The following is a 20,878-nucleotide window of genomic DNA, read 5'->3' as shown; positions in this document are numbered from 1 at the left end:
AAATTAAATATCAAACCATGAGGAGACTCAAAAAAGCTTTCGGATTTTCTCTCCAATATTCTCTTCTCTCATATTTTCTCTCAGAAGAAAGAATTTTAATCAGAGAAGAGTAATGAACAAATCACATAGATGTACATGGTGAATCCTTCTTAAATTTCGAAACGAAAGTCTGAAAGAAAACTGTCATCGGTAGATGGAGACGAAGCTGGTAGTAAGCTTGGTATTCTAATGCATCCGAGAATCACCAAATTCACCACCCGGCAATAGTTCACTTAATTGGAATGAGTTCATAGTTCACAATCGGCAAATCACCTCGGCAAATGTTCTTATTTGGAATGTGTTCTTTGAAACTGAACACGATATTTCTTTTGCAGTAGAAGCATATACATAGCATGCAACAAAATATCATGAGAAGGCAAAGTGAAAGACTTCAGCATGCAGAGTAACAGAGGGAGCAAATTATTTGTATGAAAATTGTTCCGATCCTATCTATGACAATATTTTGCAGATAGATCGGAAAAGATTGCTGGTCATATCTGAAGTAGACCGTAATGACCAAAACTGATATCAATAATCCCATCAAAGTAGGTGATCTTACGAAAAAAAAAAGAATCTGTCATAGCTCGCTTCAATTTGGTTTTTATCATCACGTCAGAGAACATAGATTTGCGGTAACCTCAACTATAGCTCCAGAAAGAATAGTTTTTAGCTCAAAAAAACTTTTCTTACAACACCCGCAGAAAAACTATTGGCTGAGAAGTGTTTTTGCTTCGAACCCCACCGCGATAGCTCAGTCTCTTGGATAGCCGAGCTAGCTAGTTGACGTGCCTAGATGATTAATTTTCCATAAACGGTGTCTATGGTGAGGATGGAAATAATTACGGATTTTCAATAGACTTCTTCCTCCTGAATAACATATCTACTTGATATTTGAAGTTTTTTTTTGCATTTAATTTGCAAAAGATAAGCTGTAAAATCATCTGAACGGTTTCCATCTTTACAGATTCAAAATTAACCGTAGCTGCACTAAAACCGAAAAAATCTTTAGGTCGGAAACTGTCTTATAAAGCAAAGTATCTCCAGAAGACAAACCTCACTTGTTAACAAAATACAAACATTCAAAAACCACATTAAATAATGTACGTTATCGAAGCTGTAACTTGAGCTGCAAGAAAAAACAGGAGATCTTCTACAGCGAGGAAAGTAGAAGCAAAATCATTCCTCAGCCAATAGTTTTGCTGCGAGTGTTGTAAGAAAAGTGTTTTTAAGCTACAAATACCTATTCTTTCTGGAGTTGAAACATGTTGCTTTAGTCATATTTTCAAAATCTCTGAAACTCTGGAACTGTACACAGTTGTTAGTGCTACCAAAATGTTTACACAAAACCTGTAGCTTACGAATTTGCGACTATCATATTAGTTTTCCAACAATCGATTCACGTTATGGATATCAGTAGCCCTCAATTATTTGGAACTCAACCCTGCTAGTATGTAACCACAAATATTTTTTTCAAAAAGTATTTGACGTTACGTTTAAGGAGATATTTTTTTTAGATAAGCTCAGTCTACAGATGTTGCCCCCACAGATTTATTAGTGTCCAGATATAGTGATCAATATCAAATTGAGGCAATTTTTGAAAAAAAAAGGAAGCGATTAGAAGTCTTTTCGTCTTCTGTCGAAAAATTACCGACCCCACCATGTGTATGACTGAATTAATCAATTGTTTAAACGAAAATTTCATACATACATATGTATTTACATATTAGGAGTAATATTTGGGTACGCTTGCATTTCCAGTTTGCGGATTTTTTTCGAGCAGTTGCTGAAAGTAGGAATCCTGCGAGGTGTCCAGATGGAAATTTGTAACCAAATAACGATGTGAATTAAACGGTGTGCACTGGCAAAAGAGATCTTGACGGATAAAGACAGTTCTACTCGAATCAACGTCCACAGTGATGTGACGTTATTAATTCAAATTTTTGGCAGTTGCTCACTTTCTTCATCCTTGTCATTACTGAACTGTGTATATTATATTTATATTTGTATAGTGTCAGTAAGCAGGGTCATGCTCAAAGGTAGGTAGTATATTTTAACGGGAAGGTCAAAATCCTTATTGTCGAGTGAAAAGGCGAAAAATAAAAGAGAGATGAACAAGTATGAAAAAATAAACTCTATTATAATAATGGAACAAATTCTACCGCTCTCAGCACAAAACTGCAACAACAAACATTTTGACACTGCTAGCGCGCTAAACAACAACAGATCGAATAAATTCCTTTGATTTTTTTTGTTGCAGAAACGACAAGAGGTAGCAATAGCTAACCTGAGAATAGTAGAAACCATTAGAATACGTGAAGAGGACAAAAGGCAAAAAAAAAGCTTGTCAAAAGATGAGTGCTGGTATCGCCGTAGGGTCACGAACGAATAATTTGACTGATCATGATTAACGGCTCAGAGTAAAATAATAGTAGTTTTTAGAGTGAACTCAAGAAATGCACATTTGAGCAGTGTCTGAATGTGTTTTCCAAGGCAGATGGGAATCATTATGACACCAGTATGAACTTTAGAAAGATACGGGCAGTAGTTCAATGGATATTAGACTTCCATAATCCAAATCTGCGCCTAATCACAGACGGCAGCGCCGAGATCGATACCTGCGCATTTCTCGTGCGTCATTTCATGTGCTGCAGCTGATTATAGTTGCGTGGGTCACGTGATATCATTTAAAGGCATCACCCCACGAATCTGAGGTAGTGCAGATTTCAGGTGGAGTATTCGTATACGGGATGGGAGACTACGGAGAGGGAGGTGATTCCGTCCATTTCTTGCTAATTGCCGTAAAAAACGGCCCGGAAGATGCGGCGCCGCACAAGACTGGCGCGCTCCAATCGATACTCTTGTACAAAATGGTGCGCCAAAACGAATGAAGCCGTATCTTCCGGGCCGTTTTTTACGGCAATTAGGAACAAATGGACGGAATCACCCCCCTCTCTATAGTCTCCCATCCTGTATACGAATACTCCACCTGAAATCTGTACCACCTCAGATTCGTGAGGTGATGCTTTTAGTGAGCCAAATCCAGATCTCTCATTGAATAACAACTAGGACTAGTTGGTGCATTCGGAAGTCAGCTGCAGGACATTACATGCTTAGGACACCCAACCTGGGATCGTTTCCACTCTCAGCCATCTCACGCAGAAACAGTAAAAAAACAAGAGAAAGAAACTGTAACAGTAACTACACTAAAACCGTCCCTATCACGTTTTTACTAATATTTGTTCAAAGTATAGAAATAACTTGTGCTGCAGAGCGGATGTTCTTACTATTTGTGAAATTATTTGTATTTTACGGAATATTTTAGTAACTTAGAAACTTGTTCGTTGTACATTCTTGCCTATTACTACAATACAACGTTATACTGTTACCTATGCATTGGTTTGTGTACGGAACAAAGTCGTTTTTAGGCAATTCATCGGCATCATACGATATCCAACTTGATTGTGAGAAAACTTCTCTAGAGGAATTAGCTAGGAATTAGCTGGCTTAGCCTAGTCCAACAACCAAAATAAGCGCATGTTTCAGAAAAAATACTAGAGACGTATAGTCCAGGGTAATGGTACTTTAAAATAGTAAAACTCTTAAAATCAACTACTGTCGAAAATTCTATGCATGGGGAATACGAAAGGAGCACACGAAAGGATTGGCGGCAGTCATTCCTAGCCTCCAAGTCCCCACAGCTGACGTAGGATTTATCGCCGGCTGCCGCAGATACGTATTGCTTTGGCTTCACGTCATAAACTCAGCAAAGAGATTTACTGTCCCGAATTTTCCCACAAGATATGTATTATCATTTTTGGATAGCACTTATAATCCTGACTTTCTGTAAATGTCGATCAGCTGAAGCGTGGTTGCTTTCATTCGTTCATAGTTCTTTCCGTGTGGTCAGATACAGTGGTGCTTTTTTGAGTTGAATTTTTGATCGAATTTTTATACGAAGCAAGGTTAGTCGCTTCAAGTCAGCGAATTCACTTCTAGTAAATAAATACTGAGAAATGGTAGATGTTTTCAGCATGGATTTGAACAAAATAACGTATTTCACGCGAAACATGGCTAATTATATGGCATCCTACTTTTCGACGGTATCTCCTTTCGAGGTTCATTTCGATAGTCTGGATTTGGGCGGATTACCTCTTTATTGGCTAATCTAAAACTTAGCAAGCTATTTCATCCTGAAAGTAACGTGAACCGGGAAAAATATGGAAAACATTCTTCGCCCATTTTCATCACTTCACCCATCACTTCACTCGCCCATTTTCAGATGCCTAAGGTTGATCGTAGCTGAATTGCTAAATGGTGTTAAAGCATGTTCACCTTTCAGAAAACAGAGGACGCACAAGATGTTGAGAAAGATAAGAATAAAACTCCAATCTCAGCATTAAATCAACAGAAAAGTGCGGGTCCTGGCGCAGCAAATGCGAAGCCATCTAACGAGGAGAAGCAACCAAATGCATGTAACAGTTCTTTTCGATGGTACAGCCTTCCGGGTCTGAAATCCATCTCAGCAAGCTAAAATTAGGCCGATTACTTCTCTGGTAGCTGGGCTGAAAAGTAGTATGTATATATAGTCCTTGACACGATGTTCTGATAGCAAGAGACGCCGTTAGCCGGCAGAGACAGATCACGTAGTCACTTTCCTCAATATCGGAGGTTAGAAGTGGATAGCAATTGAAATACCCGTAAAGCGGTACAGTAGGACCATTCAATGTGTGATTTAGAGCAACCTTAAAGCAGATAGAGCGTGACCAACTTTCAGAAGACAGAAAGTGTAAAAGTGGGCGAAAAAGATGAAAATACGACTCCAAGCCCAGCAACAAATCAACAGAAAGGTGCAAATTCTGTTCCAACGAATGAAACACAGAAGCCACAAAATGTACGTAACAAAACTTCGTGTTGTCATTTGTCTTGAGTAGAGAAAACTAAGGTACCACCTCTTTCCGTTAACATCGACCAAAAAAACAAATCCTTTATCTCTTCCCAATATGTCAATAAGGAAAGCAATCTCGAAGCATATTCTGGCATCTCTCGTCCTTTAGAAACCTCAGGAGAAAAGGTTTTTTTTTTCTTTCAGCTTGGGCACATACTAGCTTTTTAACCTAAAATCTCTCCAGGGACAAGCTGCTGCAACACCGCTGCGTTCTCAACAGAATGAACAACATTCCAATAACGTAAGAACAAATGGTTGCTTCGTGCATTTGAAGGGCGTTTTTCCGCAAAGTTTGACTAGGATACAAAACCAAAGCAACAACCTTCTCCCGACTTTCAAACTCCGACTGCTGTTCAAATGGCTCGCTCGACAGACCCAAGCTATGAAACACTGCGTGGGCTGGACAATGCCAAGGTTTTTGGCGACGACAAGGTACATCAGTTACAGGCGGTTGATTGTATCCTCGCCTAGTCTATCCTGGAAGTCGTGCTTGCGAATCGGACAGTTTCCTTTTCCAACAAAATATGTAATAAATCTAGAGTGCGGAAGCAAAACAACAACCTTCTCCTGAGTTCAAAGCTCCGTCTGCTGTTCAAGTAGCTCGCTCGACAGATCCAAGCTATGAAACACTGCGTGGGCTGAATAATGCCGACGTTTTTGGCAAAAATAAGGTGAGTTACAGTCGACCGATAGTATCTTGACATATGTTACTACGAAATTCTCGCTTGCGAATACCTACCGCATTTCTGGATTAGGCGGCAGCGAATGCAACGTGCAGTGAGGGTTCGCTTGCCGGATCGAATCATACTAGCATATATTTTTGAGCACTCATTTTTTTTTAACAAATACCTTCGTTATTCAAACAATTTTCATTCAAAGCGGTTCTGACATCCAAACAATTTTCCGGAATAAAAATGCATTTAATATGTCATCGACACGAAGAACATCCTAAAGGGAGGATGCGCAGTGTTCTACGTATTGAGCTCATTATTTGTATCCACACTTATCCTTTCCATTTCAAAGATTCGAGAAGACTTATTAAAGTTTATCAAAGATTTAAACCCGCTGTATATCACAATCGAGAGCATGGGAATGCCATGACGTCTTGGTATTGTCTGCCATTGATTGCCTGCTCACATGTATAAATAATAATAAATGCGCTAGGAGCTGTAAATGCAGAGAAAACGGTGCAGTGTAGAGTAGTTTTCCCCCTTTGTACTCAACCGCATGTCTACTCCCACGCACGTTTTCCTCATCAAGCTGCCGACATCCTTTCTTCAGGGACTGCCAACACGAATGAAACCGGCCGTTCAAATAGTGGCTAACAGTCGACATGATCTGACGTGGAACGTTATCTTCATCAGTACGATGGTGTCGTTCGTGTCATTTCGTGCCAGCACTTTATTCTGCGCTCATCGCTGCAGAGAAAGAGAAGAAAAAGGCATGCCTCGGATTGTGCTCCCAAACTTTTACGGAATCGAAGGAATATGCAGTAGCGGCCAAAAATCAATTGGCAAACGGTTTTTTTGATGTTTTCTCTTCTGAAAATCACTCGGATCAATCAATGGTTACACGAGCTACCGATAGAAATATTTTTTGAGTGAGCTGTGCAAATCCTTGGCTCGCTGCCAACGTCATTCAAATTAAAATGGCCATCGCCAGCGACCAGATTCCATCAATTAGAACTGTTTAAAGATGCCTACACGCTGCCAACCTCAATGGGAAGCCCTCTTCTAAAAAACCGCTCATTTCAAAGACGGATTGTGTTACCCGTGTCAAGTGGGCTAGAAGATAGAAAATATTCGTTGGACTAGCTAGCAGCGAAATAAAGTTTCATTTTCTGACGATACCAAGTTTAACTTGATGGGAAATGATGGTATGAAGTGTGTCAAGCGTCCAGTTGGAAAATGATTTGATCCCATATATCAACTCCCCACTGTAAAACATAGTGGAGGAAGGATCATGGTTTAGAGTTGCTTCAATCGCCATGGGATTGCATATGTTCTCCAAAATCGTTGGACATTTAGATAGATACGGCTATGAGGATATCTTAGACACAAAAATTCAGCCGTTCATTGCCAGAGGATACATCTTCCAGCAAGATAATAACCCGAAGCACACATCTGCCGATATCCGTGGCTGGTTCAATTGGAAATAGTTGTTCTGGAAACGTTAAATAGTTTTACTAATTCGACTTATCTCATTCCATGATCGACTCCACCTAGAAACGATTTTTGAGTTTTATCTGACATGTAGAATACTCCGAATGTTCTAGCCATAATCTCAGTACAATAAAAAAACCGTAAAATGAAAATAGTCTGAGAGAAAACGCAAAAAATACATGAAATAAACTGAAAATTAAAAAAGAGAGAAGAGAAAGTGTTCAGTTTTTTGGAAATAATACTATTCTTCAGAGAGCAAAGTGAACCCTCCTTTCAGAATAAGGTTCCAATCCCAAATGGCAAATCTTGTGCAAGTTTTTGGACCATTCAGTGATTTTCAGAGGACCATGAGATCGTCACTTCAATTCATGATCATTTCGTGGATGCTTAAATTTCTAAAATAAAAGAACGAAGGAAGCGTCGTTAGAGAAAATAGAAACTTAATTTTTTTTCGGAAATGCCACCACGTTTAATTCCTACCAATCAGTGAAGGGGTACGGGGCGTGCCCCAGGAGAAGTCTGATGTCCGACGTTAGCCGGACGTTCAGACTAGTTATAATAACACGCTTTGTTCGTCTGTGTCTCCATGTGTTTGCGTTTGTCTGTGCCTCACGAAACTCCAAGAAAAAGAAGGAGACGGTTCCAGCGGCGTCGAATTGGTGCACCGGCGTCGAAAAGACGAAAAATGGGGTGAGTTGGCCCTAGCTGTCGGATAGGTGCATAGGCGTCGAAAAGCGTTAAAATGAGGTCAGACGGGCCCCAAGACATCGAATTTTTGTGCCGTGGTGCAGCAGTATCGTGCAATAACTTCGTGTGGATGTCGCAGAAGGTAAATTAGACGTTGCAACCGTTTCATAGCCGTGGCTACTGCACGTGTTGCGCTGCACCTTTATGACTATCTATTATTTCCTTTTTTCTTTTTTTAATATTTCCTTGCACGTTTGCCTCAAATTGGTAGCACACCTTATTCAGAAAGTGGAAACACCCATACAATTGGCTTAAATAGTTATATAACAGTTTACATGATCTAGCGAGGAACTCTGTCTTTATCAGTCGTTGTCCATCACGTCATTTATGTTAAAACATCACTCTTTAATAACTGTATTGGTGAAAAACAGGAGAAGAACCCATACTGCTATACCCATATGATATGATATGCTAACTCTTTCATGTTTTGTCTATATCGTATTGCTATTGAAGAAGTGTTTGAAGCTGAAGTTTGAATGTTTTCCAGATGAAGAGCTGACGCGTTTAGAAAAAAAAACTATGAAATAACATAGAGTTCGGGTAGTAGACTCCATAACTCAGCGTGTTTCCGCTCATCCTTCCCAATAGACGTAGAAAAAGGCATTGGGACAGCTGCAGTCACTATGAGGTACGTTAGAACGCCCCTCTGTGTACACGTTTCGTTTTCCTCAGCAGCCTTATTTTTTGTTTTCCTTGAGGAATTTGTTGAGGAGGTATTATTGATCTTTGTCGCTTCCCTAAAAGGCTTCTTTATGCTGTTTTCAACGGTAAGGGTAAGAGGAGTGGAACCACTGGGTTCCACAATCTACTACCCGAATTCAGTGCTTTCGCTGCGGGTTTTACACCAGTCAAATATAGTGATACGCTGCCTTTAAATCTCAACCTCAACAACAGAAAGTATACACTGTCTGATGCATTTTTCCTCTGCAAAGTCCATTCTTTACGGGTTGAATATGTCTCCATTACGACTAAATTTTCGGTGCTGTTACCTTCGTCGGAGCCTTTAAAGTCAGATCATTTGCAACATAGTCTCATAGCATATTGATACAGAGCCAACTCGTTGGTCACGGCTATGCACTCAATCTTCTATTCAATTTTGGACCTTTGGCGTTTATCTAAAAAACCTCTAGAATACTGCGAACTACAATTTCGGGTTTGTATGATAGGTTCGTAACATCTGTGCAGAAAGGAACAATTTCATGACAATGTCTGCGATGAGCTCCGAGAGGGGTTGCTGCAACCGAGTGCTTTATCAGATTTAGAGGTTCTTTAATACCACCTAAAGTGCCGAAATCAGATAGATTGCACCAGAAAGCATGCAGTGCTTTATCAGATTTAGAGGTTCTTTAATACCACTTAAAGTGCCGAAATCAGATAGATTACACCAGAAAGCATGCAGTCGCCTTGCTAGATGGACAGTCTAGAGTTAGGAAGAAGCGATGGTGCATTTTATTTCACATCAATGATGCAATGTTCGGAGCCGGTGCGACTACTTCGTATCGCCTACTCAAGTTGTAGATTATGAAAGGTAAACAGAAATTGATCTTATTCGAGCCAGCCATTCGCTAGTAGAATAGCCTCGCCTATGCGGTAAATTAGCAAAATATCCGTTAGAATCTGCGGTCCCCTGCGCCAGCTTAAACGCATCACCCCACGAATCTGAGGTGGTGCAGAATTCAGGTGGAGTATTCGTATACAGGATGGGAGACTACGGAGAGGGGGGTGATTCCGTCCATTTCTTCCTAATTGCCGTAAAAAACGGCCCGGAAGATACGGCTTCATTCGTTTTGGCGCACCATTTTGTACAAGAGGTTCGATTGGAGCGTGCCAGTCTTGCGCGGCGCCGCATCTTCCGGGCCGTTTTTTACGGCAATTAGCAAGAAATGGACGGAATCACCTCCCTCTCCGTAGTCTCCCATCTCGTAAACGAATACTCCACCTGAAATCTGCACCACCTCAGATTCGTGGGGTGATACCTTTAACAGCATAGGTCCGCTCTTTGTGCATCAGATGTCCTTTGCGAGTGTCTTAAACACGTTTCCGATGACCGATTTTTTAGTTTCCCGAAGGTGAGCAAAAAAGGTTATATTCTAAAATGTTTTTACTACTTGGTGTTTAGTACCATCGTGTCTTCCATTCACCGTTGGAACAGTGTACTGCTACGTTAAGGAAAGACAGCGAATTTGCTTTGGGTTTACCTGAACCGTAAATAAGTGTACTGCTGGTTTAGAAGCTCCGAAGAAGTGTCCATTGGGACATATAATGCAACAATAATCAATGTAAGGCAGTACAGGAAAGGCTTTCGTCCAAGAATGAGTTGTTCTATCTTAGGCATGAATGCAACGCCTAGTGTGGGAGCTACTCTCAGCATGAAGGCCAAACTCTTGATCTGTCTGTAAGTGTCGGGACCAACGTAAAATGGACCACTTTAAGCGCTTCACACTCACTTCACGGAATCGAATAGTTGCACTCATTACACCAAGATTCAACGAATGTCGAACTTTTATGCTTTGAACATGTCTCATTTCACGACAGCAACCTTTCCATAGATCATGCATATTTCTTTAGTTTTTCTTCTCCTTTATTCTGTACTTAAACAGAATCTCCCTCGATATAGTGCTGAAGGGTCTAGAGTAGTATTGCAATATCTTTCTTAATAACAAATAAGTTTAGGAATCTAATGAAAATGATGAGGGAGCATATGAATCAGCCGATGCACTTGACAAAACGGACCCATTCTCCACACATGTCGTGGTTTGCCTAATGAGATGTCAAAAAACAGAGTTTTGCGTGAGAAAGAGATGATATTCAGGCTTCTTCAGCGTCGGGAAAGTTACGTTCAGATCAAAAGGATATGGAACAGGTTCATCACTGACAAAGCCATATGAAGTCAAAACAAATACAATTACAAGCCGAGTCAATTTTTATACAGTTATATTGGAATTGAATTTCGAGAGGTAGAGATGAATAGGAGCATGGAGAGTATTAATTAATAAATATACGTTTTCTATCAACAGCCTCATCACTAGTTTGCAGCTTGTCTTATGTTGTAAAAGTCTCCATCGAATATATGAAGTACTCCACCGTATTAATGACATAAAGAAAGATTTATGGTGAAGGAATAATAATTGGTTGATAGATAAAAATAAAAAGAAATTGATTCCTATTCATGTAATTTATCCACTAAGGATACAAAAGGGATTTTGCGAGCATCGAATGCAATTAGGATAGAAAAAGTGGGCAAACACGAATAAACAAAGCGAACAAATACATCCAATAGATACGAGTTTGAAACTACTCCTAGACTGTAAAAACTTCATGCGTTCATGTTACTGTTCAAGACGTAGCCAATGAGTATTGCTGAATAAAACTTTCACAAAGAAAAACTCAGGAAACTAAAAGTAAGGGGCATTGAAGGAGCAAATGAGTAAAATTCCCAGCGAAAAACGGTAACAAATAGGAAAGAAGGGAAAGAAAAAGACCAAAAGCCGAGAACAATTGAGGAGAAAAAAACAAGAAAAAGAATGATTAAGAAGATCTGGGCTAAAAAATAGCCCTCTAAAATCTTCTCTAAACGTGAAGAAGAAAAACTCAGTGAACTTTGATCAGTGTAGCGTGTCGCTGTCACCCACACGAAGGGATGCAGTCGAGAAATATTGTCATGAATCGCTGAAATGTTCGGGAGCAGTTCGTTTATTTGCCACAGAACTCTTATCCAGATTTGTTGTCAATTCTGTACGCGATGTGGGTAGTTATGAACATAATCCATTAGGAAACTCGGTGCACTTCCAAGTAATGCTCTCTAACAGTTCCAAACTGTTAACATAGAAATGAGAAAATGTTGAAACCCACTAAATGGAACTAGTCTGAAACCATGGAGAAATTTCGATACCATTCTGCGTTATCGTCCAATGAATAAATTTCGCCACCAATATTTTCGAAAAGGATTGAAACACATTTAAAATCCCAATACTTTCAGAGATGGCTCTGGCACAATCGTAGAATCAAATTATTCCGCTCTACCCATCATTTACCAAATAGGTTATCCAAAAAAACCAAATCCAGCTGGCATTCCGAATGGATAAAAGAATGGAAAGATATCAACATTGAGAAACATACATATTCACGACTATTCATCAGAAATTCCGAGGAACTCATTTATGCCCTCGTCGAGTTTCCTTAAAAGTGAGCTATATCTAGCTCACAAAAGAGTCTCGTTTTTAAGGAGTGAATCCGACTGTTTGACAATCAATAGAGTCCATCCACTGTAATTTCCTTTTTTGGAGCATTTGCATGTGATCAAAGTGGTGAGATATCAAAGTCCACCGCTAATAATCCAGTGTTTCAAATTCCTATCCTCTAAAAATCATTCTTTCCTCTGCCCTCGTATTGCGTTTCCATTCACGTTCTTTTGGTCCTTCTGTTCCGCTCTGTGCTCAACGTATTGGATTTCAAAGTTGAGGGAATCCTTATCTAGTACCATTTTCCCCCGTTCTCTAATTTGACTGTGTCAAAGCTCGCCCCAGGAATTCTGGAAACTATATACGAATGTTCCATTGGAGATTCAATCTTTATCTACAGTACCTCCCGATTTGCTGTTGAGAACACTCAATAATTGCAAGGTAACCAATAATTTGTTATTCCACTAGTCCAGGTATGATGGAGGGATCGACTTTCATATCAATCGATAATTATTCTGTAACAGTACCGTCTAACTCCAAACACCCAACAGCGTAGTAGAGGTTTTGCATGAATAATTTGTGGAATTTGCTCGCATTTATTACGATTCCTAGTCGGTCCGTACCTGTTCATCGAAGCAATGCCATCGTTAGTGAGATTGTTGCTAACCTTATTTGTAGTTAAAGATGCTGTTATCGCCTTGATTCGTTGCAAAAAATGTGACTATAACTTCGAAGCGGACCAAGAGATGTAAGTGTTTCGATAACGAGAGTTCTAGTTCTTCATCAATTCTCAACTCTTAATTGTTTCCAGGTGTAATCAAGATTGTCTGGGAACACTCTGTTTCTACTTGGAATACTATTACACTCAACCTGAACGACTATTCACGCGTAAGGTAGATCCAAACAGATCTCGAAAAAAAGAATGGTCGATTTCTTTTCAATTTCATGGATTACCTAATTCTTTCATTCGACTAGAAAGTGTTTTTCTTTTCTTTTGTAGTTTTACCCCTCTATCGCTTTATTGTACTGCAACATAACACCCGTATTGTTGTATTGTTGTTTGTTGTCAGCAATTAAATTTCCTCTCGTGACCGCAACGCGTCTGCTGCAACATGCACTTTCTCTGAACATTCTGCACCATTAGAACGCGCGTCGCGGCCATCGGAGTGAACAAAGGTGTCTTCAGTTACCTGTCAAAAATAATCAAAAAGTGCTTTCCGTTGCGTTTTTGTGCCTTCATGCTTCTTCCGTTTCTCGTTTAGGGCTGCATAAGTGGAGCAGCGCCGTCGACCGGCTGTCGACGTAACCAGGATGGACAAGTACTATGTTTATGCGAGTAGGTGTTGAGGTGTAAATGCTCTTCTTTGACCCAATTGAGTTTTAATTTGCATAATTATATGATGTTTCAGCACAGAGCACTGCAATCGCGATCAACTGCTGTTGTTGACGGGAACTCCTCCCGTACAGTTGCCGCTGCAAGTGTGCAAGCGCGAATTAGTGAATGGACTCGAACCGTCCAGCCGATGGACGAAACCGTGTGCTGGAAACTTTTGCATTTATAAAAAAAGCAAGGTAATATGACTAGAATTTGAGGAATGGTTTTATTTCTTCTTTCCACATATCTGCTTTTAGTTCGCCCTTGAAAATGGGACAAAAGGATACGCTCATTCGATGGATTGCTCGACCAGTAGCGATTTTGACTTGTTTTATTCCCAAGTACCGTTTTCGATATATCCAGAATCTTGCGCAAAACTCGAGTACGGCGGTCAACCAGATGAGACTATCTGCTATGGATCAATGGTTAGTGGCGTTGAGTATGAGAGATTGATTGCTGCAATTCTCTGGACGTTAAACAGTATCATGTTTGACTTGGTTAGAAGATTAATGATCAGTCTTAGTCAGCACATATTTTTACGAATCTTCTCCGATCTGATCACGATTCATTTTCTGATCAGTCCGCTACTTTACATCTCCTGCCACGCAGGAGAAAAGCAATTACAATGCTTCCAAAATATAATTGCTTCCGATTTTAGTCTGATGCGTCCGCGGCCGTGTTTTCTCAAGAAGCTCTGGTGGAGTGCCATGCAGACTTTCTTTCCCGGCATTTACCATATATTCCAGTGAGGAAACTTTGCAAAGGGCAATTCTGTGTAATTGCAGCTTCTCACCAAGGAGATGTGTATCGGTAACTTTTTACACAATTCACCAACTTAGCAGATGTGGACGGACAATGGATGAAACACATCCTGTTTTGCCCTTGGTCGATTCTGAATTGAAACTAAACATTCGAATTTTTAGGGGCTGTTTAACATTGGATCAGGAAAAAACAGAGCGCAAAATCGCTGTATGTTAGCATTTGTTTTAGTGTCATTCGTTTTTTTGTAACAATTACCGCAGTTTCCAGCCAGGCTACTACCAATCCTACAACGGAATCGAGCAATGGATTTGTGCTGCATCGAGTTGTAATTACAATCTCCAGAAAATGGAAGAGTCATGGCCCGAAGAGTTGGCTACGTTTAAGTGGGTGAAGCCAACACCATTTTCCGATCCATAGTCAATCAATTTGCTAACGTTTTCAGGAATATAACACGGCTTCAAATAGATAGCCTTTTTGAGGAGCTAAATACGGCAAGTGATATTTCGAGGCCATTGATCTTCGCTATTTTTCATTTATTAATAACATATATTATTATGTGAGCATAGGTATTATTCTTAACTTGACTTTTGTATGTGTCCTTCCCTAGAATTCTATGGCAAATATTTTCAGTGTAATTAAATATTTTAGGAATTTCTGACCTACCTGCTTCACGCTTTCCCGTTTACTTCCTGGTTTTAAAGTATTTATTTCCTAAGGGAAAATCGATAAAGAGAAAAGCAACACGTACACTTGGACAAATGAATATTAGTTGACCAAACTAAAGATTGAACACTGATCTACACAACCCTCAATTCTTCGACTTCCGACACTAAGCTTTTCTTAACTCTGCTTTATTCTTAGCTAAAATAACGACTAAATTTCCTTTTTGCTGATCAAGTGTGTACGTTAATTGCTAGAAAAGCAATGCAGCGACATAGCAACTGTATCCACAGCGCTTTGCAACACAAAAGGTTGTAAAATAGACAAGAAGGAGAGTGTGAAGGTGAGATTCTTCGCTTAGAATGAATCTCACAGCTACGGGACCGACCGGCGCTTGTTTGGTTAGTGGACATTAGAACGACTTAATTTCCAACAACAAATTGCTTTCACTACTGCTCTGTCCACTCCACTCTGATAAAAACTCGACTTCAATTACCGCATTTTTTCCCCTTCTTTTTGGTGCACTTTTGTTGTACATGAATAAATGAATAGTGAGTTGGAAATAATGATGACGCTTGAGGTTTTAAGAGAAGTCTCTCAAAGTAAGTCTCTTTATCAAGGAGCAGATCCGATTCTTATTTTTTCAACACCGCTATTACTGGAAATAATACATGTCTTTTTTTTGCACACATCCATGTATCATCATATCATGTATCATATCATATCATGTATATCATACTGTAATACCATTGTATCTCAGGGAATTAACAGGAAGAACTCTTAATACACTGAGTAACTCTACAATTAAGAAGTCGCATTTCAATCCATGACTCGCCGATGCGTCACCGGGTCCTTCGTAACCAAAAGCGCGTGACTCACCTACCACAGACGGTCACTCATTTTTCTCACTCTCTCTCTCAGCAACTATTGCCAAGTTATTGCAAATTTATAGCTGTTAAAAAGTGAATTCGAGTTGATCTTTGTTAAGGGAGCTAACAACATTCTAATAATATTGAAGTGAGAATAATTTTAATTTCAATACCGAACGTATTTTGTAGAAACTGGAGCGCTTTGTTGAATCTTGTTGTGTATAAAACATGCCACTTCAAAAATCCATTCAATGTGTACAGATACACGTGAATTCCTTAATTATGATATTGATTTGGTTTAATTGTTCCAAGAGATACGCAACGTGTGGGATTGTTTCAAACACATTTTATGCAGGATACTCGAAAATGAAGGAGAAGTAGAATAAGTCTGGAAAATAATTCAAAGCGTCCCGCAGAAGTAAACTCATAACGATGTTGAGAAATCAAATAATGATGCATTGGTTCTGGAGAACTCAAATATGGTTAAGTCACTGCAACCCACCCATCGATTGCGTGACAACTTTCCCATATCAGGTGATCGTTACAAATTTCCCCGTAGCACCCGAAAACAGTTGACATACAAAATAGAAGCTTATCATCCCAAATATCATTACCATTCTTTGCACAAGTGCCTGGAACGAACATACTAGCATTTCTCAGCATCATAGGTATCATGTCGAAAAAGTAAATATTTTTTCAGAATTTTCTAAACAATGAAGCGGGTGTAGAGCGGTCGGCAAGGCAAGAGGTTAGACTGCGACTGCGCGATCGATAGCTCGAGAACGCTTCAGAGCCAGCTAAGCTTTTCGTCTCTTTGGAATCGATAAATTGATGCCAGAATACGCGGCGCGTGCACAAGGCAGGCGCGCTCCAATCGAACTCCTTGTAGGAAATAGCGCGCCGGAACGCCCGAAGCCGTATCTTTCTTGCCGTTTCTTACGGCAATTAGAAAGAAATGGATGGGATCAATCTTCTCTCAATAATCTACGGTCTCTTGTACGAATACTCCACCCGAAATCCGTACCACCTCAGATTCGTGGGGTGATGCCTCTAAAGTGAAAAAAAAGAAATGGAAAACGGAATGAATTTGATTTGAATTCCGACCTTAAAGGTTCACATACACATATGATAATGCATTCATCTACTTTTCAGTGTTGTCGCAATTGAACAAACTGCTCTAGTTTTGTTTGCAAAAGATTCTTCACCAGATTACGTTTATCACTACTTTCCCTTTTAAAACGCATGAACACCGTCACTTATTTCTTTATTATCGCGATGCACTTTCGATGCAAAACGTACTATAACAACAAATAGGAGCAATAACTTAACTTACAGTAACGTCACAGGTACAACCCATACTAGATAGATAAGCAAAACTAAGGAGTTAGCAACGCCCTTCAATAGAAGTGCAGTTTTGACTGTACAAAATTTATTTGTCAAACATTTCGAGTGAATTTTGAAATAGATTCCAGTCAAAACATTCGCAAAATCTCGCTCGTTTACTGGTTGGTTCGTCATCTGAAAAATAGCAGAATAATTTATTCTTTAAACGGAAAAACTTTAAATGGCATCAGCTTCTTGAAATGATGTTGTTATGGAATATGCTATGAAATGCTATTATAAGAAAAGCAAATAAAATCCCAAAATGGTTTGAAGCAAAATTAAATGGAGAATGCTTTTTGCTTAACAACATTATTTAATCCTGTTAATTGCGCTCTTAACTTAACATTAGATTGCATATATATATATATATATATATATATATATATATATATATATATATATATATATATATATATATATTATATATGTGTAACATTAGATTCATCTAATGTTACACATTTATATATATATATATATATATATATATATATATATTACACATATATATATACATATATATATATATATATATATATATATATATATATATATATATATATATATATATAAACTTTATTTGAGAATATTTGAAATTAACAAAAATGCTGCTATCCAACGGAGCGCACTTCAGATAACGGCAACCGTCTAGTCGACTTATGCGAACATACGGGTTTCACCATCGAATCCACATTTGAGAGAAACCGACGCCATCAGGTTACATGGCATGACAGGGGTTACCCTTTTAACGCCGGAGGAGAACCGTAAGCGGAAGATAAGCACTCTCAAACTTCGGCTATGTTCTGACGAGGAACATTTCTGAGACGGATATCAGAAGATCTAGAACGTTTGAGACGTTGCGTTCGACTCTGACCACTGTCCAGTTCTTCTCAGCTTTAGGATAAGAGAAACACAAAAGAAACCTATAACTTCCCATTCCGCCGGATATCGAGATAACAGATCTGAAAGAGGAAGAATGCAGAATGTCCGTAGGGAATTCGGGAGACAACAATGATCATCCACTCAATGTAAATAGACGGAAAGATACTTGACTTGTGGAGACAAACTATCACAATTCCTCTCCATATAGAGTCATCGGTCACGCAGCCTAGGAGCTATCGGAGAAACAACGGTTACGTGCAAGGTTTCATAACAGATTATCATGAGCTAACTTATTAAACCTCGTGAAGAAACTACGAACTCGATGAGCAACCTGGATATCGTCCTGCCCGATCTACGACTAACCAGATTTTAATCTTCAGGAGAGTGATCAAAATCTTGCAGCGATATTCGAAGCCAATGCAATTAGCCTTTATGGAGTTTGAAGCTGCTTTCGATTCTCTTCACCAAGACCGTCTTCTCAACGCGCTTCGAGCCGATGGAGTCCAAGGAAGGTTCGTTCGCTTACTTGATGACATGAATCAACGAACAAGTGCTGCAGCGGAGGTGCAACAGCGTTTGAAACGGTGGCTAAGTAAGATAAGTGGCAGTGGCAGGATCATTCCTGTTCAACTTCGTCGTCGATGACATCGTGCGAAGAACGTCGATTAGTGTCCTGCAGACATGGCTGTAGCACAATCAAGGTACCCTGTGACTGATCTCGACTACCCCGCCGACGTTGTTACAATCGCGGAGATTAGAACGAAGCTTCAACCTTGTATCGCAGCTTTTTGCCCCTACGCGCTAATAGACTTGGGTAACATCATCTACGATAATGAAGAAGCTTGATTGCACGGAAAGGAAGCTGTTTAAACGGCTGCTTAGCTACTTCTGGCGTGTCATGAAGAAGAATTATACTCGGAAGTAGATATGGAATACTAGCGACTGACACATGAAAAACATCAGCATCTTGCCCGGACTTCAGAAGTAGTCACAGAAAACCGTCTTCGCTTTTTTTGGTAATATATTAAGAAGCATATTGCGGCAGATTGCCTTGTTCAACAAGTTCTGAAGAGTGTTTCGGCTTCAAGCTGGAGGAGAGCACCTGGACGTAAACGGAACTTCTGGAATGTGGACGAGAAAGAGGACTTTAGGGAACTCGGCGAGGATATACAGTTAAGGCAACATGTAAGGTTTTGCGGATATCGAATATCGATGAATGGATTGATTCTATACCTCCCTAGAGTATGGAGAAGGTTTCGCAGAGCTATGCTCAAAGACGACACGCCTCGGCCAAGACGCGATCGCCTCATATCAGCCCATCGATTAGGTCAAGTAATTCGAACAAAAAATATTTTGCTGCATAAATCGCAAATATTAAAACGATCTATTTCAGGCGATTAAAGCAGAAAATAATAAATACCTTGTATACTTGAGCAGAAAAAAGTTATATTTCGAAGTTTGACATATTGGCAGGTCACGTGGTGGTGACCACGACTCGAAATCGGTGAGTCACCGGTAGGTCATGCAATCAACAAATAATAATCTTTTAAAGGCATCACCCCACGAATCTGAGGTGGTACGGATTTAAGGTGGAATATTCGCACACAGGATCGTAGATTAAGGAGAGGGAGGTGATTCCGTCCATTTCTTCCTAATTGCCGTAAAAGCCGCATCTTTCGGGCCGTTTTTACGCCAATTAGCAAGAAATGGACGGAATCACCCACCTCTCTATAATCTACGACCCCGCATACAAATATTCCACCTGAAATCCGTAGCACCTCAGATTCGTGGAGTGATGCTTTAAGGCAGCGTATCAGCTCCCGAATGCCCTGCGTGTAAGAGTGTGGCGCGTTGTCGCAGAAGTTTCTCGCGCCGTTTTTTAGGACGATTAAAGGGAATTGAGCGTGAATACGCTCATACACGTAGTCTACAATTCTAGCCCTACGATGTCCATAAGAGATCCCAACATCGTCAATTTCGTGATAAGCTGGCTTTAAGCAGCATATTCTTTAAGACTGCCAATAAAAGAGAGAAATTTTGCTGTTTTGCGTAAAAACGCCATGTAACTTCTTTGTTTACGTTTCGCCGGTTCTGAAAATTACATATGTATATGAACGAAAATCTTTCAAGCAGAAAACTTTGCACAGCTATCGAGTATTTTAAAAGAAGAGGAACAAAAATAAAAATAAAGTACTTCTACTGTAAACTATACAAGGAGAAGCAACATTGATAGAGATGATTTTTAGAGACACCTCGTGCAGAGTAATGAGTGGAAAGCACAAATCATGCAGAAGGGTAGACTTCTCTATTATTCTGTGATTTCAGTGGGTGTTGTACACATTATGGAGGAAATGAAAACGTAATTATCGTGCCTTGTTACTCAAGGTTAAGTTAAAGCATAGCATTTCAGAAAATTTCGGAAATACACAGCATAAAAGGAAAGGAGACCCGATTAAACAAGAGATTCGTACGCTTCGCTCAAGCGTTGCTAATGTATTATAAACGTTATGAACATTATGAACGCATTCTGGGAACTGGAAAAACATTAAAGATGAGAAATAATAAAGTTGTAAGAAATAACAAACTTCTAAATATCGTAATCACGGTAGAATCATTCAAAAATGGTGAATAAAAGAAAAAAGGTGTTGATCAATCTAGGAAGACCGTAATAGTGTACTGGTCATGTCAGTGACACCGCAGCATATTTATGTGCGGTAGATTATACTACTCCTCTGACAATCAAGAGAAAACAAAAATAATCACTTCGTTCTTCTCCTTGGTTGGTATTTTTCTCAGTTTCTTTTCGAAACCCTTCTCTTCACTTTCTCTTCTTCTTCAGTAATACTTCCTCTCAGAACTACAAGAAATAGCTATGA

The 20,878-nt window shown here is 39.6% G+C and overlaps 2 protein-coding genes across 4 annotated transcripts; both read left to right on the top strand.

Moving 5' to 3' along the window:
• Nucleotides 1-2,065: 2,065 nt before the first annotated feature.
• Nucleotides 2,066-11,010, top strand: RB195_001517 (uncharacterized protein; the record flags this gene model as incomplete). Of its 2 annotated transcripts, XM_064198332.1 has the most annotated exons (12): nt 2,066-2,075; nt 3,968-4,001; nt 4,070-4,139; nt 4,379-4,507; nt 4,814-4,930; nt 4,982-5,110; nt 5,169-5,225; nt 5,285-5,416; nt 5,524-5,655; nt 10,567-10,647; nt 10,706-10,756; nt 10,930-11,010. In XM_064198332.1, 12 exons carry the CDS (start codon nt 2,066-2,068, stop codon nt 11,008-11,010), a joined length of 1,023 nt encoding a protein of 340 aa, XP_064054212.1. The 2 variants fall into 2 exon arrangements, with proteins under 2 accessions (XP_064054212.1, XP_064054213.1); XM_064198331.1 differs by lacking the exons at nt 2,066-2,075; nt 3,968-4,001; nt 10,930-11,010 and having other exon boundaries at nt 4,071-4,139; nt 10,706-10,768.
• Nucleotides 11,011-12,712: 1,702 nt separating this feature from the next.
• Nucleotides 12,713-18,848, top strand: RB195_001516 (uncharacterized protein; the record flags this gene model as incomplete). Of its 2 annotated transcripts, none has more annotated exons than XM_064198329.1 (11): nt 12,713-12,822; nt 12,886-12,967; nt 13,337-13,410; nt 13,484-13,646; nt 13,707-13,874; nt 14,108-14,259; nt 14,373-14,418; nt 14,479-14,594; nt 14,654-14,767; nt 18,383-18,514; nt 18,704-18,848. In XM_064198329.1, 11 exons carry the CDS (start codon nt 12,713-12,715, stop codon nt 18,846-18,848), a joined length of 1,302 nt encoding a protein of 433 aa, XP_064054210.1. The 2 variants fall into 2 exon arrangements, with proteins under 2 accessions (XP_064054210.1, XP_064054211.1); XM_064198330.1 differs by having other exon boundaries at nt 18,383-18,594; nt 18,682-18,848.
• Between the last annotated feature and the right edge of the window lie 2,030 nt (nt 18,849-20,878).

This window comes from Necator americanus, chromosome IV (assembly GCF_031761385.1).
Source record: "Necator americanus strain Aroian chromosome IV, whole genome shotgun sequence".
Classification (NCBI taxonomy): domain Eukaryota; kingdom Metazoa; phylum Nematoda; class Chromadorea; order Rhabditida; family Ancylostomatidae; genus Necator; species Necator americanus.
The sequence above is the reverse complement of the archived record's forward strand: the minus strand, read 5'-3'. Positions and strand labels throughout refer to the sequence as shown.